Source organism: Protopterus annectens, chromosome 9.part0 (genome assembly GCF_019279795.1).
Source record: "Protopterus annectens isolate FY-2018-M chromosome 9.part0, PAN1.0, whole genome shotgun sequence".
Classification (NCBI taxonomy): Eukaryota; Metazoa; Chordata; order Ceratodontiformes; family Protopteridae; genus Protopterus; species Protopterus annectens.
In genome coordinates, this window is record NC_056743.1 from 1,567,283,031 (window position 1) to 1,567,309,804 (window position 26,774).

The 26,774-nt window shown below is 43.5% G+C and overlaps 1 protein-coding gene across 1 annotated transcript in view; it reads left to right on the plus strand.

The window, feature by feature from the left end:
* Positions 1-538: 538 nt before the first annotated feature.
* Positions 539-26,774, plus strand: part of LOC122812187 — a 531,903-nt gene continuing 505,667 nt past the window's right edge. Inside the window, exon 1 of the mRNA XM_044084510.1 lies at positions 539-3,271. Coding sequence (XP_043940445.1) covers positions 1,607-3,271 — 1,665 coding nt within the window. The 5' untranslated portion in view covers positions 539-1,606. The remainder of the gene's footprint in view (positions 3,272-26,774) is intronic.

Consider the following 26,774-nt stretch of genomic DNA (forward strand, 5'->3'; position numbering starts at 1 on the left):
ATTGAGCAAAAAAAAAAAAAAAAACTTAACAGGTTTGAATGCGATAAATGTATAAAATAATACATTATTCTGTTACCGATAAGTACGCTTATTTTTTTTCCAGCCAAGATGGCTCTAGTCTGAGCCTTTCTCCTCCGATTTAGCTTAGCTAACATCGGAGCGGTAATGTTGAGTAAGGTTGTCCACTAAGCCTTAAATGAGTTTTACTACTGTTGTGGTTTCTACTTGAAATTTGGATTTATCAGACTTATTAAATCGTATTAAGGTGTTTGGACTTTTATGTTCGTTGAAAAACACGCACGCATGCGCACACACATGTAAAATTAAAAATTACAAACACATTATATCAACGTAGTACTAAAAGCCTTTTCTTGGATAACTAGTACTATATTAAGGCCTTGTAACTTCGCAGTTACCTTTTTTTGCTGGGGTCATTCATATGCTTTTTATACGTTTGACGGTGACTATACCCTAAAGACGGACAAAACGCGCCCCCCCCCAAAAAAAAAATTTTTTTCGTACACCGTGTGCGCACGGTGTTAAGCTCGGCAACACCCATGCTCTTATCCTTTTGTGCTTTATTCTTTCTTAACACTTTCACTAGGATTAATTTCGGTTCTGCTGCGACTGTTTTGTGCCAAATTTAGAAAAAACTTAGGACATAAAACATTTTTTCTGAAAATATTGGGCCCACTACCATTTTCTGTCTCCCCTCCTAAACACAACAGCCGATTTCAGAATGCGTGGAAAGCTTAGGCAAGAAGTACCTGCTGCAACACGTTACTCTAAATGCCACAGATGTGCCCCCCTCCTCCTACTACTTCATCTGCATGCGTGTGTTAAAATACATTAATGGCAGAGGAGCTCCCATTTCTAAAGAAAACAAGTTCGGTGTACACCCCCCCCCCCAAAAAAAAAACCCCGCATATTTTGTAATGTTGGCCTTGTACTTTACAGATCTACAAATTAATGCAGACGCACAAGACTTTTTTTAGGGTTTCCGCTCGTAAAACACGGACGACCTAACGATTATATAGCGCAACCGCTCTTCAAGTACTTCTGGATATTTGGGTCCCAGTGAAAGAAGAATGGAATTTCGTTTATACCAAGAAAAACGATTTACGTAAAAGTACAATGAATTTTTATTTCTTATGAGCACCAACGGTTAATTGTAAGAAGCGCACATGAAGGATTTGGTGCGTAACTGTCCGTCTCCTCTTATTAAACGCCAACTAACTGAACGTGTAGAATACAAATCAAGGCACAAATTGTACTGACATCTGTTATACTATAGGTCCGAGAAATGTTACATAAAAGACGTAACAACCGTACAAGTAAACATGCTTGACTGCGAAGAACATTCCGCAACGGTCTTTTTGCAGACTTAAAAATGGGGGCGTACCTGATGTTGGTGGTTTTGTTCCCAGAGATGGGAGGGGGCGGGGTAGGCGACCGCCACTCCACCTAACCAGCAATATAGTTAAGCCAGTAATTCCACCTTAAGAATCAGCGCTTGCGCATAGCAGACCTTCCGCCAGACTCGGCAGTGCCGGGGAAGCAGATTGGCAGCAAGTGGTACGGAGGTTGGCAAGTAGCGGCGGGCGGCATGTCGGAGCAGCAGCGGTACCGTGAATGGATACTCGAGACCATCGACTCGCTGCGCTCCCGCAAGGCCCGTCCCGACTTAGAACGCATCTGTCGCATGGTTAGAAGGCGGCACGGGCCAGAACCCGAACGCACGCGCGCCGAGCTAGAACGGCTGGTTCAGGCGCGCGCTGTCTTGCGGGTCAGCTACAAGGGTTCAATCTCGTACCGCAACGCGGCCAAAGCGCAGGCGCGTGGGGGTCGACCCGAACCCCTTCCAGAACTCGAACTTGAGAACCTGAATTGTCACTCTCCGTGCAGGAGTAAGAGTGGGAACGGGAGCCCCCAGGAAAAGAGTAGTAGTTTTAACCAGACTTTGGAGTCTGGTGCCAGGGAGGCTGTTGGGAGCCATATTCAAGTGCCTAGGGTCAAGGGCAGTAGTATTGCTCAGACATTAGTGTCTGGAACTAAAGGGAATTGTGCAACACCAGGGTCTGGAGGCAAGGGCAGTGGTGCGAGTACCATCTTGGGGTCTGGGGTGAGTAGCAATGATGGGAGTCAGACTGTAGGGCTGGACCTAAAGAGTAACAATGGGTGTTGCAACCTGCTGTCTGCAGTTGTGAGTAGTGGGAGCCCAATACATGTATTTGGGGAAAAGGACAAGGGAAGCACCGGATGCCAGATTTTGGGAACTGGTACCAGTGGTGGTGGGCAGAATCCGGGATCCACCTCCAAGCATAGTAATGAGGGTCAGTTTCAGGGACGCTGGGAAAAGGGAAGTAATGGCATTTGGGATAGAGACGGTGCAGCAATTGAGGAAATGGATACCAGTGAAAGGAACTTCAGTGATGTGCAAGCACTGCGGCTTGGGACCAAGGAGAGGATAAGTTGTGGGTCACCATTCCAGGGGCATATGGCCCGGGAGAGTCATAGTGGTGGAACTAAGGAAAGAGATGGTAATGATGTTCTTTTGCTGCAGTCAGGGCCAAGAGAGAGGAGCAATGGTGGAGCTCGACCTCCGGAACTTGTGGTTGAGGAAAAAGATAATATTAACATTCAGTCTCGGCAGTCTGGACCAAAAGAACTTGTTATTGGTGGGACCCAGTTACATGGCCAGCTGACAAGGGAAAGGAATAGTAATGTGAAGGAATCTGATTGCAAGGAAAAAGACTTTACAGATGTATATACACAGCGTACTGGTACTAGAGAGCGGAGCAGTGGTGGGTCCCAAATGAAGGGGTCTGTGACTAGAGACAAGGTTAGGGAGCAGGGTGCTGGGATTCATTCTGCAGTTTCTGTAACTAGAGAACGGAGTAATACTGGGATTCGGTCTAATGTTGGCAGGACAAGAGAAAGGGGTATTAGTAGTGGGTTTGATAGGATTGGTCCTAATGAGTTAGGGGAACTTGTTGTTCATGCAGTACAGTCCCTGGTTGAGAGAGCAGAAGATGCTGGTGAGGTTGGCAAATCTCTAACCTTTAAAGAGATTGTGAGGTACCTTGGTGCTGAGGAAGGACTTCCTGCAGATGGAGCCACGAAGACCAGGGTGCGAGGAGCATTGGATAAGGAAGTGGCCAAGGGCAGGCTCAGAAGGACCAGGTTTGGAAACCTTACACTTCCCGAAAAGAGAGCAACTAAACGAAAGGGCGTGGATCGAGCACCTGCCTGTAAAGACACTTTGACTCTGGTAGGTTACAGACAGTTACAGTATTTTAGTGATATTGGAAAGGGTGAGTGCAGTTAAAATTCGGGTTTATGCAGTTTCTCTGTAAAGTGTACACACACACGTAAAATAGCACTGTATCACAGTTTGTCTGCTGACTCAGTTGAACTGGTTTGAAAATGCACAATTATGATATGTCCTGTTAAGACAGTCTGTTGTTTTCACTGTGGTAAAGTTTGTATCTGCTCATACCTCTTTGGCAACCATTATGAAGCAGTGGCCTAAAGTTGGGGCTGGAGAATGTCACGGTTAAGGACTTTTGCAGACATCTTCTGCTATTCGTTTCATGCTTCATCTTTAGAATTAAGAAATTTGTCAAAGAAAGATCATGTTTACTGAACCTGGTGGACTTCTATGATAAGGTCACTAATGCAATGAATGAGGGGAGAACAGTTCATACTGTCTACTTAGATTTGGCTAAAATATTTGATAAAATACCTCACATGGGCATTGTCAGCAAACTTACGGAACTAGGCATAAACTTGTTTATAACACACGGGATAGTTAGTTGGCTCAGGGATAGGACCTGAGAGGTTATGATTGGTGAGGCCACCTCCACAAAGAGGCTAGTCACCAGTGGAGTCCCTCAGGGCTGTGTGCTGGACCCACTACTCTTTAGCATGCACATCTCTGATGTTAAAGCCAATGTCACAGGTTTCTGGCTAACCAAGTTCACACATGATTCTAAATTGGGAGAGTCATTGAATCCCCTGAAGACAAGAACATCCTTCAGAAAGGTCTAACATAAACACTTGATGTCAAAGCCATGGCTTAAAACTTAATACCAAGAAATTCATTATAGTACCTCTTGGGAAGTCGGCTATCCAGGGTAACTATGCCATCTGTAAAACACTCCTAAAAGTTGATTCACTACTCAAGGATCTGGGAACTCGTGTAGATAGTAACCTAGTCTTCAATATGTGTCCATGGAAATAAGAAAGTCTTTTTGTGATGCTCAGTCTGTAAGTGAGGGCATAGCATCTAGTTCCAAACAGGTCAAAGTACCACTGTACTTGGTCCTCATCAGACCCATCATAGAGCATAATGCCCCCTTTGGTGTGTACCTGACAGGGGATCTTTACAAAAGAATACAGGGAGAAAACACAATGTTCTGTGCTGATAGTCTAAAAGTCCTGTCTGTTTACTTTGTATCATACAGGCTTCTAAGAGGTGATTTTACCTGGCATACAAGGCATGTCTGGTTCCTGTTTTGATGATTTCTTTTGCACATCTGTAAAACAACGAGCATCAGAGTGAGATTAAGAGACATAACATTTTGTTTGCGACATAATTAGGACATATTGGAGAGACAGGTATGATTCTTGGAGAATTCCCATTCTCTAGAGCCAGCTCCCCATCCATCTGAAAAAGACTTCCTCTCTAAACTTATTTCAGTGTAGCTTGGACCAGTGGATGGTTAATCAGAAATTCACCCCTGGCCTGGCGCCTATGTCTGTAATGGACAGAGGCAGTCAGTTAATCACTTCCCTATATAAATCAAATTCGTAGGTCACATTTGGGTTGCAAGACTAAACTTATAAGGGCCCTAGTGTGGGGGTTAGCCTTGTATACACATATGAATCTATAAGAAAATATTGTATACAATGAATATTTTATATGATATCTGTATGTTACTTTTTATATTTGAGTGGAGCTCTGCAACCCCCTCAAAAAAGTATATTTTTGTCTCATTTGAAGCCATCTCCACACACTGTTTTGTTAATAAGCAGTGACATTAATTTATTGTAGCAGTACTGTTTAATGCAGCAGTGGCAGAATGCCAGTCTCCATCATTTGCCGTACAGAATTCTCGTGAGGGCTAAACAGTTTTTTCAATTTTAGTACAAAGCTTTCAGTTTTAAGTTTGATTTCTGTTTGCTTAAGTTTGATAAGGGAAAATGTGTACGTAGGTGCCTGTCAAAACTGGCTTTTCTGAGTCTTTTACATTTGGATCGTGTTTTGAATAGCTTGCAAGCATACTAGTTTTATATTTTTTGGGTTGCCGATATGCTGTTTACATACCAATTGAAAACGTGTACCAGCTGCTTTTATGTGCCAGGTAGCAATAGTAGGACTGAGGGTGGTTTATTGAAATTCATAAAATTGACTTGTAGTGCCTCCTTGTGGGTTTTGATGTGAATAGCCTAGTAGTGGTTCAGATTTGAAGTGACAAAACTTGATTGCCTGGCTTGTCGCTACAAAAAAAAAAAAAAAAAACAAGACCTTTCTCTTACTGAGGGATAAGAAAAAGTGATTGTGATGTACTACATGTCGAATCATACACTATTGATGATAAAACCGTAGCAGTTAAAAACCAAATGAACAAGTTGTTTCTGGCTTTATACAGAACCAGCATCTTAGAAGTTTTCTGTTATGTATATGACAAGTATCACGAATTGCTGAATGATGCAGTTGGGTGGATAGATTCTAATTGTTACTATTTTTTTCCTGTATATTTTGAGTCATTTCTTTTTATCATTTTAATAGTACTTTGTTAAGGGCAACCAGATTGTGTATACTTGACCTTTGACCTTTAGTTATTTTATTTGTTTATTCATTCAAGTAGTGGGCTGATCCACAGTATTTTTTTAAGTCATGATTGGGACAGTAATGGCATTGCAAAATAAAACTATGTGCAATGACAAATTATTGAAGATGTTTATTGTAAATATGAGAGTACAGTTTTGCAGTATGTCTTAACAGTAAACAGCCATTGAGATTACTTTAATTATCAAGTTATTAATTGAGTAAGATGGTCCATTTATGCAGTGCACATTAACATTGCAACAACTGCTAAGGCTACCTTTGTGTTGAAGTTACCAGTTAGACTTAATTGGATTTTTGAGTGTGGGGACTAGACCATCAGATATATGTTTACGTCCTTTCACTAATTACTGATTCCTAGCATCTGTGTGCAAGTTGCCCATTTTTGCTTCTGTGGCTTGAAAGTAGCCATTTTAGTGAATTGTCTTTTTGCTTAAAGTTATTCCCACACGGATTCCTAGCATCTGTGTGCAAGTTGCCCGTTTTTGTTTCTGTGGCTTGAAAGTAGCCATTTTAGTGAATTGTCTTTTTGCTTAAAGTTACTACTCATCTGATAACAGCAATTATTTTTTTCAAGGCTGCTTCTGTCAGTTCTCAGCCATTCTTTAGTTCTTTTTCTGTACATAATGGCACAAGGCACGTATGGCATTTGAAATGTGCTGCACCCGCTACTTTACATTTCCGCAAAATATCTGATGTCATCTTTTTGTTAAAAGTTAAAGAAGCAGCTTGGGAGGTATTAGTTCTGCTTACTGGAATTTTGACATAATTAACTGAAAACTATTGTTTGTAAACTGGATTCTGGAAATTGGTTGTCTTGCCAAGTTTTGGTAGTTATAGTGTAAGTATAAAATGTAGATTTTCTGTGTTGTATATTCTATTTTGTCATCTGTATCTGAAACCGAATTTCTCCCTCACCATTGATTTTGATTTTACAATGTCTTAAATGTCACTCTTTTTTCAAACATTTGGTATTGTAGGTCTTTAAGGAAAGATTTACCAGTTTCCGATTTTATTTACATTTTTCAAGTTATTTTTCTTTTTCTACATTAATATCATGTGTTGTGCCATGTATAATTGATAAGTTACAGTCAGTATTAAGTCTTTGTAGGCACGGGATGTTCTGTAAACTGCTGTCTCTTTCGTTGCATGTCACAGTCTTTCATTTCTAATGCTGTAGGCTCAGCATGATCTGCATCAGTTTTGACAAGCATTGGCTCCTTTTTCTGTTGAACTAGTTCATAGGTTAGTACTAGTCTAACTGCCCTTATGGGACATTTTAAGCCTAGCCAATTACCCAATGTCAGAATCAAACCCTGCACCTTGTGTTTCTAAGGTAAGCACCTTAACCATTACACCAACCTCCCATCCCCTTGCATTTTCACAGGTAATCAGCAGTGTCGTCCTTTCCATTGCAGTCAATTTTTATTTTATAATTTCATTCATTCTTTCTTTTTCTTTCTTTCTGAGATTATCAGTTTTATCTGTTTTTTGGATAGGGAGACAGAGCCCATTCCAACATTCAGCAGCTGCAAGGCAGAGAAGGTAATTTCAGACAGAATGCTAGTATTCCTTGGGATGTAACCACACTCCCACTCTCAAGACTTCACTGCCTAAGGGCAATTTGGGCTGGGCTGTGGTGGAAAGTGGAACAGTGGTACTGCTAGTGACAACCCATGTAGGTACAATGAGAACATGGACTCTGTACAGAAGACATCACAGCCAAGAGCCAAACTGGAGAGCTGAGCATTGTGAGGGAGCAATGACAGTGGCTGCATTGTTGTGCCACATGTCATGAGTTCATGACATTGTTTTAAAAATGTCAGCAGTAAATTTTGTGTTCCATCGCTCAGATATAAGTAAACTGAAAGCTGTGTACTTGACTGGCCAGTTGACAAAACCCTGCCCCTCCCCGTGTGTCACTGTCTCTTTCCAGCTCTGCAGTCTGATTTAAAGCTGAGGAAAATAGCGACATAAAGGAGAAGAGAAGGAAGAAAAGTGCGGCACAATGTGAGGTGGAGTTGAAGTTGTTATCAAAGATTTACCTTTTTTTTTCTTATGTACAGTAAATACCTGGGTGGGGCTTACTGTGCATGTGTCAGAAACACTAAAGACACTGGTTTTGATTAGTATTTTGCCTTTGCCAATGATGATGCCAAGACAGCAGAATTGTCATAGGTAGGTACTAGGCTATTGGCCCTAGGGCCTATATAAGCCTAGCCAAAGGTACCCTGGCTTTCGCCACCCAAGAAAATTATTTTCCTGTGCCACTGTCGAGCAGAGCCACAGAAGTGATCCCCGGGGTGAATTTCATATCTCCCATCCAATCATCAAGATTTTTCTTGGAACAGTGCTAATGAGGAGCTTTGTTTGATATAGATAGGTAGTTTGTTCCAGTGTATGGGAAGTCTCTGGGACAGGAATCTATCCCTCCAGCATGTTCTGTTTATTGTGGTGACAAGGTTTAGGTCCCTAGAGTGTGTAGCTCGTAGGGATTGGGATTTCTTTAAGTGGAGCATGTCTAAAAGCTCTGGGTTTGACATAGCTTTATGTGTTAGGCAGAGATCGCCTATGAGTAGGCGATATGCAACGGAGTAAAGCTGCAGTTTTTTGAGACGGTCTGCATAGGGAATCTCTTTGAGGCCGGTAATCCTCTTTGTGAGGTATTTCTGTGGCCTTTCCAGTTGTTGTAGATGTCTTGTGAGGTACATACCAAAAGGGGCATTGTAGTCTATAATGGGTCTGAGTGACGAGTAGAGGGGAACAATGATCTGTTTTTTCCTGGATGAGAAACCTTTTGTGATGAGGTGTGCCACATAGAAGGATTTCGTGACTACTGTGGCGATGTGATTATCAAAGGAGAGACTACTGTCCACCTGTGTCCCAAGGTCTTTTATCACACTTTCGGTGTTAAGTAGACTACCACCTATGTGGTAGTTCATGGGTACTGAGTTTTTACCAAAAGGAATGACAATGCACTTTTTGGCATTGAGCTTAAGGCCATGGCTTTGACACCAGGCATCTGTCTCAGCAAGGCCCTTTTGTAGGATGTCCACATCTTTTGGAGTTTTGATTATGGCTTCTAGTTTGCAGTCATCTGTGAACTTCGTTAGCCAAAGACCTTCTGTGTTGGCCTGTACTTCAGAAAAGTAGATAACCAAACAGGAGAGGACCCAGGACTGAACCCTGTGGTACTCCACTTGTCACTGGTCTGAAGCTAGATTTGGAGTCTGCTACTTTCACAGTGTGAGTTCTGTCAGTGAGCCAGTTGGCAACCCATCTTGTGACATAGGGATTTATACCTAGTTTAGTGAGTTTATCTATAATTCCAGAGTGGGGGATGGTGTCAGAAGCCTTGGCGAGATCTAGATAGGCTGTGTGAACCACCTTACCCTCATCTACGGCTTTGGTGACTGCTACTTTCACAGTGTGAGTTCTGTCAGTGAGCCAGTTGGCAACCCATCTTGTGACATAGGGATTTATACCTAGTTTAGTGAGTTTATCTATAATTCCAGAGTGGGGGGTGGTGTCAGAAGCCTTGGCGAGATCTAGATAGGCTGTGTGAACCACCTTACCCTCATCTACGGCTTTGGTGACTGCTTCAAAGAAGTCTATCAGGTTTAGGAGACATGATCTGCCTTTTACAAACCCGAACTGGGTGGGGTCCTGAGTCTGGAGATTACCAGTGTCATTGTTTATAAGTTCCATGATGATATGCTCCATAGCCTTGCAGACCAGGCTCGTTAGGCTAATGGGGCGGTAGTTTCCGGGGTCTGTGGTGGCTCCCCCTTTGTGGAGTGGGATAACTGTCACTGTGCGCCATTCAGTGGGCACATAGCCTGAGGTGAGGCTATGATTGAACATGGTACTTAGGTGGGGTGCCAGTTCGTTCTGTAGTTCATGTAGAACACAGCCTGGGATGTCGTCAGGTCCCATGGATGCTGTGTTCTTGGCTTTGGATAGTGTGTTTTTTACCTGTGCAGCCGTGATTACAGGAACTTTGCATTCTTCTGGTATAGAGATGGGCCCTTTAGGGGATGACAGAGGGGTAAAGTTAGCACTGAACCTATCTGCCAGGATGTTGGCAATATCCGTTGGTTCTGTATATTTAGTGCCATTGTGCTGCATCTCAGAGCAGATCTGAGTGTTGCCATTGAGATTCTTGACATAGCTATAGAATGCTTTGTGGTTGTCTTTAGAGTCAATGGCAATTTTGTTTTCATAACTAGCTTTGGAGGATTTTATGAGGGATCTCAGCTTCTTACTGAAGCTGACCAGGGAGTTTCTCCAATCATGGGATTTTACTCTTTTTTTGCAACGGTTTCTTTCTTCTGTTGTAGAGTTTGTTTATGGCAGGGGACCACCAGATTGGCTTCCTTTTTTTGGAGGATAGCATCTTGGTTCTGTTAGGGATTGCACGATCCACGCACTCATGCAAGTGCTTATAAAGTACATTTGTGTAGAATTCAGCAGTCATACCTCTATTGTCCGTCAGCATAGGTGTCGTCAAGTTTGCCACTTCTGTCCTGTGAAGTTGGCTTTGGAGAAATTTTTTACTGTGGTTTCCCTAATGGGGGGTGGGGGAGGGGTGTGGTTGTCTAGGGTGATTAGCTTATGGTCGGATCTGACCAACGAGGAATTGACCTCTGGTGGGAGTCCATGTTGGTAATAACCAGGTTTAGGATATTGCTGCCCCTGGTGGGGGTGTGGATAAGTTGATCCATGGCATTGGAATTTATTAATTCCAGAAAACGTTGAGCACAAGAGTTGGTATATGAGTAGTTTTCCCAGTTAATGGTAGGGTAGTTGAAATCGCCCATTATTAGGGTGTTAGGTTGTACCCTAATATTTTCCAGTATTTTAAGAAATGAGGAGTGGGAATCCTGGGGCATGGTGGGGGATCTGTAGCAAGCTACAATTTGGATTGCGGTCTTGCCCAGAGTTAGTTGCACTTGGATAATCTCGGATGCATTATGCTGAGCAACTAGCCTGGAGGTGTGGATATCCTTAATGAATATAGACACGCCTCCGCCTTTAGTGTTTCGGTCCAGGTTAGGCGGCCGAAAGGCGTGGTATGAATTATAGCCTGGTAATGCAGGGGTACTCTTTGGAGCCTTGAACCAGGTCTCTGTCACTGTACAGATGTCGATGTTCTCCATTTTAAGGAGTGCCTCGAGAGAGTGCATTTTGAGGTTTAGACTTCTAGCATTGAGTAACAATACCCTCAGATTCTTCTTGCATGTGTCAGAAACACTAAAGACACTGGTTTTGATTAGTTTTTTGCCTTTTCCAATGATGATGCCAAGACAGCAGAATTATCCAAATAGTTGGTGTTATTTTAAGGGGATCCTTTATGTATATGCCTGGGATGAAATAGTAACCATTGTTGCTTTTATAGTGTCCTTCTTAGAGTGTTCCTGTTGGACATTTCTTCGTAGTAAACTCAAAGCCAAGCTTTGACATCATGGTGACTATACTTTATACTTAGTCAAAATAGAGAGATGACAGAACTTAAGGCTGTCATGCAAATCAAATGCATTTGTGTCTGTGAAGTTACTTTGTCATAGTTTCAGTGCAGTACCAGCATTCCTCCTTTAGCAGAGTTTAGCACCTGTGATATCTACAGGCCCTTGGGTAACTGCGGGGGAATATCTGTATTTGTCAGAAGCACCATCACCTCGCATCAGATTTCCTACGATTCCAAGTTAAAGCTTCTGGAGTTCCATATCACCTTCAACAAATCTATTAATTCATTGCTAGTGACAAATCCTCAGTAGTTCCCCTCCCAAATGACATTGAAGGGTTCAATATAAAACCAAATGCCTTCTTACTGGGAGACTTCTTCAGGCATTACCTGGCTCAGTTAACATGCAGTGGAATAAGCTTTAAAACTACCCACTAGAGGGACTAATATCCTTGACTTGGTCCTTACCAACCTTGCCACTGGGTGTAACCTACCCCCGCTTTTTCTCATCCTTTTTTAAATCTGACTGTAAAACAGTTTTCTTTCTCAGGCCTAGTAGTACCACCCCACCAGTAAATGAAACTGTCTTTTGAGACTTCTCCAGGGTAAATATACTTCAGCTTGTAGAAGACATGCACAAAATTCCCAACAATCCCATGCAAGTAGACCCAACTGAGAGGGCTGCCGCATTCACCTCCAATTTTTCTAGCATTTAAAGAACTGTATAGAAGAGGTCCTTCTTGAATACCCTAAATAAAAATGATAAATTCAGGATTAAACTTCTAGTGGAATTTCTGATTTAGCATGCTGTATATCAAAAGAAAAAACAATTAAAAGCTGTAAAAATACCCCATCCTGTTACCTCAAGATGACAATGAAATATGCCAGCAAGGAATTTAAGACCATTATTAGAAGATCTAGAGCAGAGTGCAGAGTTAAGGTTGCTACCGTTATCAAAGGAAACTACAAATCATTCTTTAGTTATGTCAAGAAGTGAAGGTGTAATGTCCAGCAGCATACTTTGCTCATCTATAATTGTAACACAAGTTCCGATCCCAAGGATATAACCAGTATGTTATCCAAAAGATTTAGTGCTGACTTTACCCCTGTCTGCAAATTATTTTCCCCCTGAAATCACATTGAAACAAGTCTTAAAATCCTTGTTAAAGGTTAAAACGAATATTTCTGTAGGACAGATAACCTATCTGGCTGTGTTCTTATCAGTGGCAATTATGCACTGTCTGAGCCTTGGAAGACAGCCACTTTGACATCCCTGCATGAGGGTGGCCCTCTACAGACCAAGGTAATTATAGGCCCATCAGTCTCCCCAGCTTTGTATGCAAAGCCATGGTACATTTTACAGCGGAACTTAATAACAGACATAGACAACTTAACTGTTCTAGACCCCACACAGTTTGGTTTTGTGAAGAGCAGGTCCTGCTTTTTAAACTTAGTAGACTTCTTTTTTTTTTTTTTTTTGGCTTTTTCTCAGCTTTGTTGGTGTGCTCACATCTTGTTTTTAAGCCTTCTTTGAAAAGGTTACAGAGGTTGACATGGTCACTCTGTGAATGTTGCTTATCTTGACCTGTCTAATGTAAACCCCTACACTGTCTGCTAGATGACAGTTTGGCTGATCCCAAGTGGTGAAATTTGCTGGCAACCTTTCCAAGTGTAAATTTGTAGCTAGTGGAATAGCACAGGGTCAGTGCTGGGTCCCCTGCCATTTGGCATTTATTTTGAAGACATCCAAGCCAGTACCACAGGAGTATACCCCTTAAAAAATCCTCTCTCCACTTGTTTCCTGCCTTTCTATAACCAATAGTGTCCGGTTTTCAGATTTTGCTGAATTCTGGGCTTTGTAGTTTCTGTGTCATCCAGACCTTACTAAGATAGAAGGAAGCTTCTCTGTTCATCAGTGAAAGTGGTGAGGTTTGAGCAGCCTATCTGTCGCTGGAGGAGTGGTTTCAGATCAGAATCTGTAGTTTTATTGGCAATTTTGGGCTATTTCTATCCCTTTTGTCTTTCTGTTTAAAAACCTGTGTTTGCATGTTTTTTTGTGCTTGTATTACCTCAACAAGATCCCGCCTGGGTGTCCTGCAGAGTTCTACAGCAGCAGAGAGAAAAAAAGGGAGACTTTGATTGGATTAATTACCTCTGTTTAGCTTTTTATTGCTTATTTTCACTAGTTGTACTATTCTGAGCGTTTTTATTAACTTTGCAACTTATTTGAACTGCTTTTTGAATTCTGATACTGTTTGCACTATAAATGATTGTTTTTGTGTTTTTCAACTGTTGAGGGCTACACACTCAAGTGCGATAGCCATTTTTCTGCTTTAAAAGTGTTTGTTTGACTGTATCTGTTTTAATTAAAAAAAAATCCCATCTCTCTACTCATTTCCCACCTTTCTATAACCGCTAGAGTCTGGTTTTCAGATTTTGCTGAATTCTGAGCTGTTTTGCAGTTTCTGCGTTACCCAGATCTTACTAAGATAGAAGGAAGCTTCTCTGTTCATCAGTGAGAGTGGTGAGCTTTGAGCAGCCTATCTGTCACTGGAGGAGTGGTTTCAGCTCAGAATCTGTAGTTTTACTGGCCATTTTGAGCTATTTCTATCCCTTTCATCTTTCTGTTTAAAAATGGTGTTTGAGGGGTTTTGCGCATCGCACAGCGCCTTTTAACTAGGATTAAACTATTCTTGGTGCCAGAAAGTCTGCTCTTCTAATTTTTCCTTAGAACTAGCCATTTTTCTAGTTTTAGCACTAAAAACTGTTTCCTTGTGCTCAGCACTTGTTCAAAACTCCTTGCAAGCACTAAATAATTTACAAATTACTGCAGCACTCAACTTTCCTCACTTGTTAGGAGGAAAACAGTTTTTAGTACTTAATAAGCACCTGTCCAGGCATGTCTAAGGGTCAGCTCCCAGTATTTTCTCCTGTCCACCTGATGAATCTGGGCATCTTGGGGCAATGTAGCAATTGCCTCATGTACACTGATAATCCTCTCCTCCTACCACCCAACACTACAACCTGTGAGAGATGCACTTATTTAGCCAAACTTGAAGCCAAGCTCTCTCCAGCCAAGACTGTGCTAGACAGTCAAGAGGAGAAGGTAAACACCTGCACCACACCACACTCAGCACATAGTGTATCAAAACCTGCACCACCTAAACCCACACATAGTAACACAAAACACACACCTACATTTGCAGAGGCTCTCAATAAAAATCTGCCCAAACAACGTACCCAACACACTAGTCATAGGTGACTGTATAGTCAGGCACACTGATGTCCCACTCACCAGGCTAAACAAGGAGGAAGTTACTGTCAGCTGTCTGTCGGATGCCATGATCTGCCATATAATGCAAGCACTCAGGTCACTCCACAACAAGTACAAATATGACTGTCATTGCCCATGTTTGTGTGAATGACCTGAGACATACCTCCCTGGACTACATGAAAAGAGACATGGAGGAGCTCTCGGATCATGTAGCCCAGGCAGGTATGACCCTAGCTCAGTAGCATCCTGCCATAACCCAGAATATACCACAATACAAGGAGAAAATGATTGACTTCAACAATTGGCTAAGCTTCTGGTGTAATTCTAAGAGGATCCAGTGTCTGTCTGCCTGGGGCGACATGATCGACAGACCACGATGCTTTGCCAGAGATGCCCTGCACCTGTCACCCCTAGGATTCTGGATACTGGCTAAGACTCTTGCCACCCATATAATTTCTTTTTTGGGCAAGGTTCAAACGACAAACTCACCACTGAAGCAGGTATAAGCAAGCAAAATCTGACGGTAATGTTACTCAATGCTAGAAGTCTAAACCTCAAAATGCACTCACTTGAGGCACTCCTTAAAATGGAGAACATCGACATCTGTGCGGTGATGGAGACCTGGTTCAAGGCTCCAGAGAGCACCCCTGTATTACCAGGCTATAACCCATACCACACCTTTCGGCGACGTAACCTGGACCAAAACATTAAGGGAGGAGGCGTGTCCATATTCATTGAGGATATCCACACCTCCAGGCTAGTTGCTCAACATAATGCATCCGAAATTATCCAAGTGCAACTAACACTGGGCAATACTGCATTCCATGTTGTAGCTTGTTTCAGATCCCCCACCATGCCCCAGGATGCCCACTCCACGTTTCTTGATATACTGGGTAATATTAAGGTACAGCCCAATACCCTAATAATGGGCGATTTCAACTACCCCACCATCAACTGGGAAAACTACTCATGTATGAACTCATTTGCTCAATGCTTTCTGGAATTCATAAATTATAATGTCCTGGATCAGCTTGTACATACCCCCACCAGGGGCAGCAATATCCTAGACCTAGTCATTACCAATATGGGCAACCGATATTCCACGCCAGAGGTCAACTCCTCGCTGGTCAGATCCGACCACAAGCTAATCACCCTAGACATCAATATCCTGCCCCAACCCCTATTAATGAAACCACCATAAAAAAAAATTCTCCAAAGCCAACTTCATGCTTCTTAAGACAGAAGTGGCAAGCTTCATGACACCCATACACACGGGAAAATAGAGGTACGACTGCTGAATCCTGTACAAGTACACTGTATACGCACATACACGAGTGCATGGATTGTGCCATCCCCAACAGAACCAAGACACTATCCTCAAAAAAAGGAAGCCAATCTGGTGGTCCCCTACCATAAACAAACTCTACAGCAGAAGGAAGAAGCTGTTGCAAAAAAGAGTAAAATCCCTTGATTGCAGGAACTCCCTGGTCAGCCTCAGTAAGAAGCTGAGATCCCTCAAAAATCCTCCAAAGCTAGCTACGAAAATAAAATCGCCACTGATTCTAAAGACAACCACAAAGCATTTTACAGCTATGTCAAGAATCTCAGTGGCGACACAAATATCTGCTCTGATATTGCTAACATCCTGGCAGACAGGTTCAGTGCAAACTTCACCCCCCAAAGGCCCCATCACTATACCAGAAGAATGCAATGCCCCTGTAATCATGGCTGCACAAGTAAAGATCGCACTCTCCAAAGCCAAGAACACAGCATCCATGGGACCTGACAACATCCCAGGCTGCGTTCTGCGTGAACTACAGAACAAACTGGCATCATGCCTAAGTACCATGTTCAATCATAGCCTCACTTCAGGCTTTGTGCCTTCTGAATGGCGCACAGCAACAGTTATCCCACTCCACAAGGGGGCGCCACCACGGACCCCGGGAACTACTGCCCCATTAGCCTGACGTGCCTGGTCTGCAAGGCCATGGACATTATCATCTTGGAGCTTATAAACAAGAACATAGGTAAACTCCAAACTCTGGACCCCACTCAGTTTGGGTTTGTAAAAGGTAGGTCATGTCTCCTAAACCTAATTGACTTTGAAACAGTCACCAGAGCCGTGGACGAGGGTAAGGTGTTGCATACAGCCTGTCTTGACCTCGCCAAGGCTTTTGACACCATCCCCCACTCTGGAAGTCTAGATAAACTCACTAGACTTGGCATAAATCCCTATGTCACAAGATGGGTGGCCAACTGGCTCACTGACAGAACCCACACAGTGAAAGTAGTCCAACTTCAGACCAGTGAGAAGTGGAGTAACACAGGGCTCAGCCCTGGGTCCTCTCCTGTTTGGCATCTACGTTTCAGAAGTTCAGGCTGTTCCAACAGGTATTTGGCTAACAAAGTTCGCAGACGACTGCAAACTAGGTGCCATAATAGAATCACCAAATGATGTGGACATTCTACAAAGGGGCCTCACTGAGACTGATGCTTCGTGTCAAAGTCACAGCCTCAAGCTCAATGCCAAGAAGTGCATTGTCATCCCCTTTGGGGAAAAAACACTGTACCCATGAACTACCACATAGGTGGTAGCCTACTAAACACAGAAAGTGTGATAAGAGACCTTGGGAGTGGAGAGGGTGGACAGTAGTCTCTCCTTTGATAATCACATCGCCACAGTAGTCAGGAAATTCTTCTACATGGCACACCTCATCACAGAAGGGTTCATCTCCAGAAAAAGAGGTCATTGTTCCTCTCTACTCATCCATCATCAGACCCATTATAGAGTACAATGCCCTGTTTGACATGTACTTCGCAAGACATCTACAACAACTAGAAGGGCCACAGAAATACCTCACTGAGAGGATTACTTGCCTCAAACAGATGCCATACGCAGACCGTCTCAAAAACCTCCACACCTACTCAGAGGTGACCTCTGCCCATCCAAAGCCATGTCAAACCCAGATCTGTTGGACATGCTACACTTAAAGAAACCCCAATCCCTCCGAGCCACACGCTCCAGGGACCTAAACCTTGCCACTACAATAAACAGAACATGCTGGAGGGATAGATTCCTGTCCCAGAGACTTCCCATGCTCTGGAACAGACTACCCATTCATGTCGAACAAACCTCCTCCTCAGCCCTCTTAAAGAAAAATCTCGACAATTGGATGGGAAATAGGAAATTCACCCCGCTAGACAGGGGCACAGCAAAATAACTTTCTTGGGAGGTGATTATATTCTCCAAGCATTTGTGGATTTTTTAAATAATTTCTTTGATGTAAAAGCATGTGGGGGGCACCAAGGAAGGAATTGCACGAGTTTATTATCTTTTGGGTGTATGATCTGTTAGAGTGACCATGTGCTGTCTGCGACAAAATACCTCGCGTATCAAACATCTCTTATGTGACATCAGTAGGGAGTTGTTTGCTAGAGAGATGTCTGTAACCTAAATGCAGATATCCATGCCATGTACAGTGTTTGTTCCACTTCAGGTACTTTTATTCTAATGCGAGGTCCATCCCCAGCAAGCCTTGTGTTTTCTTAAATTTTTTACATGATGCTGAACTTTTTATTTATCATGGAAACCTCTCCGGATGAGTCCATATTTGGTGGTTACAGTACCACAGCAGGTCTAGCTAGCTACTTGGTGGTGTGAACATTGGCTCTAGGTAATGGTCACTGTTGATGTGACACTCTGTACAGAATGGGGGAAAGGGGGAGATAATACCAATTTGGCGGTTACACTTCACTCCCTGATTTTTTGTAGTACAGTGTCTTAAGATCAGGCAGGGGTGGGGTGAGATTCTTTTGTCATTCTGATGTGCAGTCTCCAAGTTAAAGATTAGAGTTACCAACTCTTTTAAGTACTTGAACCGGACCAGGCTGTGGGTTGTTCCTCTGTATTTAGTGGTGCAGCGGTAAGCATTGCCGCCTCATAGCGAGGTTATCTGGTTTGATACTCGTTTGGAGTGCCTTCTGTGTGGAGTCTGCATGTCCTTCCTGCGTTCATGTGGGTTTCTTCTGGGTGCTCCGGTTTCCTGTTACATTCCAAAGAGATGCATCTGGAGCTTTTCTCCCTGTGCCTCTGCTGAAAATGGGCTCTGTCCCATTTGGACTTTCCCAGTAAGCAAATGTTAAATAAATAATTAAGTAATTTTACCATGAGAACATTCCTTCAGCAGTTCAGATTCTTGTCAATTCATTGTTGGAGTTCCCAAACTAAGTATTGGATGACTTTAGTATTTGGGTCAGTGATGGGTCTGCTGCCCTAGCTCAAGAATTTCTTTCTATTATAGGGGTTTTTACTCTTTGCGCAGGTTGTACTTTTTGGCAGCTACCCATCACTGGACATACAGTAGACTCTCAGTTAAGCAGAACTAAAGCAACTAGAACTGTCAAGCAACCAGAAAAAAATCGAAGAAGTACAGTATGAACAATTCAGTTTTTCACGTGTTGCACTTTGCCCCCCCCACAGAAACGTACCTTATGTTTTTAGAGTTTGAGTTTTAAAAAGGAAGATGCAAGTAAATTTCCTCTCTTCCCCAACCCGAGAACGTCAAACCAAACAAGTCAAATCGCTAAAATATCAACACTCTCTCCATACTCACTCAGTCCGTTTGCATCAAATTGCGCATTCTGTGTCTGATCTCTCTCACACACACAGTCTCCTCAGCTTTTCCTATATGCATTCACTCACTTTTTTTTTTGAAATTTTGAAATTTGCAGTGTACTGTAAAAGTAAGTCCTGTCCTAACTTCATGACCAGAAGCTGCTGTCTGCAGGAAATACAAATGGTGGTACTTGTTGACTGTGTTGTAAAATTAAAGCTACCCCACCATATGCCTTGCAGCCCCCCACCCAACCCCCAGACATCATTGCAGTTTCAGGTTGCTGGAGAAGTAGCTCACTCACTGAGTGAAATATTGTTTCATGCAGAGAACAAGATGTCCTGGTTAATTATTCATGAAGAGGTCTTGGTCAATTATTCATGAAGTCCTGGTCAATTATTCATGAAGTCCTGGTTAATATTCATGAAGACATCCTGGTTAATTATGCATGAAGAGGTCCTGATTAATATTCATGAAGAGGTCCTGGGTAATTATTCATGAGACTTCCAGTTGGAGACCTCTAAGCCTCGACAGTTTAACCACGCTCCACTTTTGAACATCTGAATCTGTGGTCAGGGAGCTGCTGCCTGTGGATTTTTGTTGACCTAGCCAAACCTTTCCCTGTTTCTAAGTCTCTTATTGATAAAGTAACTGCATGGGGTTAGTCAGCGTGCAAAAATTGGCTATAGTTGATTTTGGTCACCATTGACTGGCTAGTCTTGCTCTGTTTTTATTTCCCAGTAATTATGTTTTGTCTAAGAACTATCAAGAATGTTGACTCTGCTACTGAGGCACCAAGTCTGCGTGTGTGTGTTTGTTTTAACAGACAGAGTAGCACTTACAATGAGGACTTTTGGCTGCACTGATGGCTTGGTACTTCATGTCAGCATCCTTGTTTAGAAGAAAGGTACTTTTTACTTCACAGGACAAGTTTTAATTAAAAAATGTGTGTGTGTATATATATATATATATATATATATATATATATATATATATGTGTGTGTGTGTATATATATATATATATATATATATATATATATATATATATATATGTGTGTGTGTGTCTGTGTATATACATGTATTTTTTTTTAACAAACCTGCAAATGAGAAGAATGAGTAATCAGCAAGAACATATCACATCAGTGGAGTATTCTACATCCTTATATTGAATGATCATTTTGACTTCTGGTGCACAAGTTTAAAATCAACGTTAATGTTCATTTTCTAACTGCATTGTTAGTTAAATTGCACAATCATCTCCATAATCCATTTTAAATTGCTAGTGATAGCTAAACAAACTAAACATTTCTCTTTAACCTTAGGCTGTGCTTACACCCCCCCCAAAAAAAACACTACCTTCACACCCACTCTCCAAATGACCACATCAGGGTAAATCCGCATAAACTCCAGAGTTTAAACTCAAATCACTTAGTTTATTTGTGGCTCTCTGTATCATGATACCACAGAAACCACTGGCTTAAAAATCTCCCACTAGTTTTGCCTTGTCTGGCCTTCTCGTTCGTGTCTACTTATTCCAGTTCCAGTTCCTAGTTGTGGCCTTCTTTGTAACAGTCATTACCACATTTATCAACCTACACATGTGAGCTGCAAAATCCTGCTGCTGCCCCACCAAGTTAAACAGTTTTGGAGTAATCGTAATCTCGGATTTCAACATTTCCCACAAAACTACTTGAAAGTCCTCCTTAAACTTGTCTGGAGCTTTACAGTACAAAAAATGTGCGCATCCAGTTACCCTTTTCCATAATTTCACAATGCAAACATATGCTTGATTAATTAAAAAAAAAACTGCAGTATGTCTGGGGTGTGAAAATAATGATGGAAATCCCTCCATGCAAAATCTAGACTTTAGAGCATAACCTCAGATTCATACAGGCTTATTCCCAGTGAGCCTTGCTCGTATCAGTCTGCAGGAGTTCTTGGCAGTTCTGCTACACCTTCTGCAACAGTCCTTTTGTCTTTTGTAAAGGGGAGTGACTGACTTTGTGTTAGTTGGTTAAAGTAAAAGTTGGAACTAAGCTGCTAGTCAAGGCCACTCCAGTTCCTCCCTTCTAGCCTACTTAGTAAATTTAATAACTACAGCTTAGTCCATTTACTGTAACTGTAACAAAACATTGTGCCTGTTCTCATTTCAGAATCTTGTGCTGGTGTAGAAGTTGATTCCAAAGTCTGATGTTAATATTTAGGATTCACCATAGCCATGTGGCATTTTATGTGTGCCTGTCTAACTTGTCATAGCCAGCTCAGAAAAAATGGCAAAATAAAATGCTTAAAACACTTAATAGTAAAACTTAAGATAAAACAAAGGAAAAACAGTTGGTATGCACTTTCATTCACAACATACTTCATCAGACCAAGTTGTTTGAATTTATATAAGTTGTAGATTAATTCAAATAACTTGGTGTGATGAAGTTCGTTATGAATGAAAGCACATGCTTACCAGTTGTTTTTCATTAGTTTTATCTGAAGTTTTACTGTTAAGTGTTTTAGGCATTTTATTTTGCAATTTTTTCTGAGTTTATTATATTTATTTAACGGCTGTTGGGTTATAACCTTTATGTATTATTATATCTTGTCATAGTTTTAGGGATGAGCTCTGATTACCAGCCTGTATATATGGACTCCCTAATACATTTTTAAAATAGTTGATGCATATATTCTTTTACAAAACCTACCCAATGTATGGAAATCTTATCATACCAGCAGAAAAAATATTAAAATTATACTTCCTGGAACCGGACACCGTGGAGCCAATCCCAAAAAAGGCCCGACCGTATTCTCAGTCCCCCGGCTGACCGTGCCCATTGGAGTAAGGGGCCTCCGGTAGATGCCATGTTGATGGAGGCGGCCACCAAGAGGGAACTTGCTCAGGAGAGTCCCTCAGTCCATCCCCCGAGCAAGGAGTCTCGGATGATGGACCGCTTGGGGAAGCAGATGTTTAGTTCAGCGACCTTCTCTGTGAGGGCGCTGAACTACCTGGCACATGTGATTAGGATGCAGCGCGATCTTATAAAAGAATACGCTGCATCCCCCTAAGAGTCCATGTCGGAGGAGGACAAAGTGCTGCACTCCACCCGCATGGCCACTCTCAGGTCCATCACTAATACCTCTATGCGGCTACTGTCCCATGCTATGGAAGGTGCCGCTAGAGCCGCAGGGGCAGGCCTAGTTACTAGACGTCAGGCCTGGCTCCGTCATTGCGATTTCTCGGAGCCCTTCAAGGCGTCATTTGCGAACGCCCCCTTCGATGGTTCTGCCCTCTTTGGCAAAACTGTTCGCGACACTTTGACCCAGAGCGAGAAGGACGGGAAGACGCTGTCTGCCGTCGGAATCCGCTTCTCTGCACCCCAGAGGCCCTATTCTAGGAACCAAAAGGGTCAGAAGAAGATGTGGTTCTGGAAGTCGCAGCAATCCCAGCCTGCTCCGGACAACCAGTCCTTCTGTGGCAGAGGAGGACAGGGAGGAAGCCGCCCTAGGGGCAGAGGGGCTCCCAGGAACTTAGGGTCCAGAGAACCCTTCTCTGAACGGCCCGCGCAGCCCTGAGGGGTTGCCCGGCTGCTCCACTCTGGAGGCAGTCGGGGGACGTTTTTCGGAGCACCTAGCGGCATGGGAGTCCATAACATCAGACCGCTGGGTTCTCCAGATCATATCCAGAGGATATCGTATCCCCTTTCTTCACTTGCCAAAATTGAAGTCCCTCCCCGACGTTCCACCCGGTCAGTGGGAGGCTGCTTTGGCAGAAATTGGCCATCTGCTAAAGAAAAGAGCCATCCAGCCCGTCCCCCCAGACCAGATCGGATTAGGGTTCTACTCCAGGTTCTTTTTAGTGCCAAAAAAGACGGGGGATCTAAGACCAATTTTAGACCTTTCTCTTTTGAACCTGGCAGTTCCCAAGGAGAAATTCCGAATGGTTACATTGCAGTCTATTCTCCCCCTTCTGGGAGAAAACCACTGGATGTGCTCCATAGACCTCAAGGATGCGTACTACCACATACTAATGGACAGGCGCTCCAGGAGGTTTCTCCGCTTCCGGCTGGGAGCCAGTCACTACCAATTCCGGGCCCTTCCCTTTGGTCTCACCACAGCCCCCAGGGTGTTCACCAAAGTATTAGCAGTGGTAGCGGCCCACCTGAGGCTTCAGGGGGTGCAGGTCTTTCCTTACCTGGACGACTGGCTTCTCACCGCCCCAACAAGGCATCTACTTCTCTTGGCGCGAGACTCCTTTCTCCACCTTGCTCCACGCCTGGGCATCCCGATAAACACACAAAAATCCAACCTAGCACCCACTCAGCTCATAGATTTTATAGGTGCCAGGTTAGACACAAGGAGATTGAGAGCCTTCCTCACAGCGGACCGAGTGCAAAGCCTACAGCTCCAGGTGCGGGCCATTCTCCGCTCAAACTCAGTTCTGGCGGAGTTGGTCCTGAGGGCCCTAGGGTCCATGGCGGCAGCGATTGCGCTTCTCCCTCTCGCCAGGTTCAATATGCGTGTCCTTCAATGGACACTCATGGTTCAGTGGTCGTATCTTGCTCTTCCTATGCATCATCCCATTGCGATCAGCAAAGCGTGCAGGCGGTCCCTCCTGTGGTGGCTACACTCTCCAGATCTCCACGGAGGCCGCCCCTTTTGTGCCTCTCCCCCTCTCGCCACGGTGACCACGGACACCTCCCGCCTCGGGTGGGGGGGGCATTTTGCAGGCCGGACGGTCCAAGGCACGTGGGACGATTCAGAGACCTTGCTGCATATCAATGTTCTAGAGATGAGAGCAGTGCTCTTAGCGTTGCTAGCACTTCAGGCCTTTCTTCCCTTGGGAACAATTGCGATTCAATCGGACAACATGTCTGTTGTCTGGTATATCAACAAACAGGGAGGAACCAGGTCTTACCCCCTTTGTCGAGAAGCCATGAGAGTGTGGGAATGGGCAATCTCCACCAACCGCTTTCTCATAGCAACGCATATTCCGGGTGGGTCCAACATCCTGGCGGACAAACTCAGTTGCACCATTCTCACCCCCTACGAGTGGTCTCTCAATACTCGGGTAGCGGAACGCATCTTCGCACAGTGGGGAACTCCTTGTTGCGATCTTTTTGCGTCTCCCTCAAACACCAAATGCGACAGTTTTTTCACCCTGATACCTCCTCCCGGAGGTTCCCCAAGAGACGCTCTGGTGCATGCTTGGCCACCCGGTCTTCTTTATGCTTATCCCCCCTTGCCTCTGATGCTCCAAGTTCTTCAGAAAGCCTCTCGGTTGGGGTGCAGAATGATCCTTATTGCTCCCTTTTGGCCTCGACAGATCTGGTTCCCCTTCCTAAGGTCTCACTCAGTTAATCCTCCTTGGATTCTAGATCCCATTCCGGATCTGATTTCTCATCCATCCCACTTATCTCCTCCAAACCTGGACAACCTCAAGCTGACCGCTTGGCTGCTCCAGTTCCACTCCTGATCAGGACTCCCGGTATTTCGTCCCTGTTAAGGCCATCCTGGTGGCAGCTCATAAGCCATCCACTAGGAAAGTCTACCGTAGCAAGTGGAAACGGTTCTCTTTGTGGGCGGAACGGCAAGGCCTAAACCCCTTCACAGTTCCTCTCCCTTTGGTGCTTGACTTCTTAACCACTCTTTTTAATGATGGTGCCAGCAGTTCCACTGTCAAAGTACAACTTGCAGCAATTTCTCATTATCACATTGGTCATGACTCCAGTCCACTGATGTCTGCCAAATTGTGTAAGATTTTCCTTAAAGGTACCTTTCTTCTCAGGCCCCCTATAAAGCAAGCGGTTCCTCCTTGGGACCTTTCCTTAGTTCTTCAGGCCTTGACCGCTCCCCCCTTCGAACCGGCGGCTACGGTAGATCTGAAATTCTTATCTTTCAAGACCGCCTTCTTAGTAGCCATTACTTCGGCCAAGAGAGTCTCAGAGCTTCAAGCATTATCAGCTAAACCTCCGTACTTGGTCTTTCATCCAGACCGTGTTTTCCTCAGGACCAACCTGTCCTTTCTTCCTAAGGTAGCTTCTGAAGCAAACATTAATCAATCCATTAATCTCCCTGTTTTCTTCCCTAAATATCAAAACAAGGGTGAGTACAAGCTTCACTCCTTAGACGTTCACAGGCAACTTAGATTTTATCTAAACAGGACTGCTGGTCATAGGCAATCCGACCAGTTGTTCATTTCCTTTGCTAAATTTAATTTGGGCAAGCCAATTTCCAAAGTCTCATTATCTCGCTGGATTTCACAATGTATCTTACTAGCTTATCAAGCTTCGGGAAGGCCCGCACCGGAGGGTGTACATGCCCATTCAACCCGGTCAGTCTCTACCTCGGCAGCCTTTAAGGCTAGGATTCCTCTAGATGATATTTGTGCAGCAGCCACGTGGGCTTCATCTCATACCTTTATTTCCCACTACAAGTTGGATCTTACATCTAGGGGTAGAGCATCCTTTGGCTCCGCGGTGCTCCGGAATATCCTTCCATGATGGCCGCCCAAGATTCAGGTAGCTGGGGACTCTGTCCTCTCCTCCTATCCTGACTGTTAATAATTGTAACCTCAGAAGTAGTAACAAGGAGAGTTTGTGGAATTTAAGGTTTAAGAAGGGCCAGTGGCAAGCATTTGAGAAGTGTTCTTGTCAGAAATGAGCACAGATGCGGGAGTATGAGATGGCCCACAGAATCATGGATGTGCCAGCCCTCCTTTGGGGGCAGGGACATAATGAAGGATCAGTGTGGACTTGCCCGAGTTTTTCATTTTCCCTCTCTCTCTGTGGAGGCAGTCCAGGGTGGAACCTCTCCATATCTTGCTGTGTAGTAGGCCACTGCACACGGCGGGTGGATAAGGCATATATTGTCCAGAGACTGTACCATTCCCCGAGAACTGTTTTCTTTCCTTGTATGCTGAACACCAAAAAGGTGACTGCCAATCTAGACTTGGTAAACTTTTTAAATCAAAAGAGCCATCCAAGAGGTCCCACCAAACCAGAGGGGTTTAGGAGTTTATTCAAGGATCCTATTTGAAAAGACCAATCTGACAGTTTGGTACTGAGCTGCTTGTCAGCTTGGATCTAGCTCCATAATCCTCTGAGGATCCCTGTCTTCAGATATTACATACTTGCTTCCTTCGTGAACAGGTCGCTTTGAGCTTGCAGCTAAGTGTTTCTCCCTTTTCAGATGATTGTTTAACTACAGTCAAGAAATTAAACTTAATATTTACATAGATTGCTGCATTTTACCTTCTCTGTTAATTATATCTTTAGTCTTTATGTAGTGCCTCACCTCCTTTGCAGTGCTGAAGGAGTTGTCTTAGTGTCTGCTGTCGTCTAAACAAGGGGATAATTGGTCTGATTAGTAGCCAACTAATTTAATGTGGGGCTTTCTAGTTGTTCTTTATTAAACAAGGACGAAACTTTCAAAAAATATATCAACTGTTGACATAAATCATGCTTTTATTGTGGTGGAATTTTATGTCTTATACGTAAGTTGTATGTCATGGTGGCACAGTGATGTCACGGCTAACATTGTCACCTGACAGTAAGAGGTTCTTTAGTTCGATTCTGGGCTGAGGTT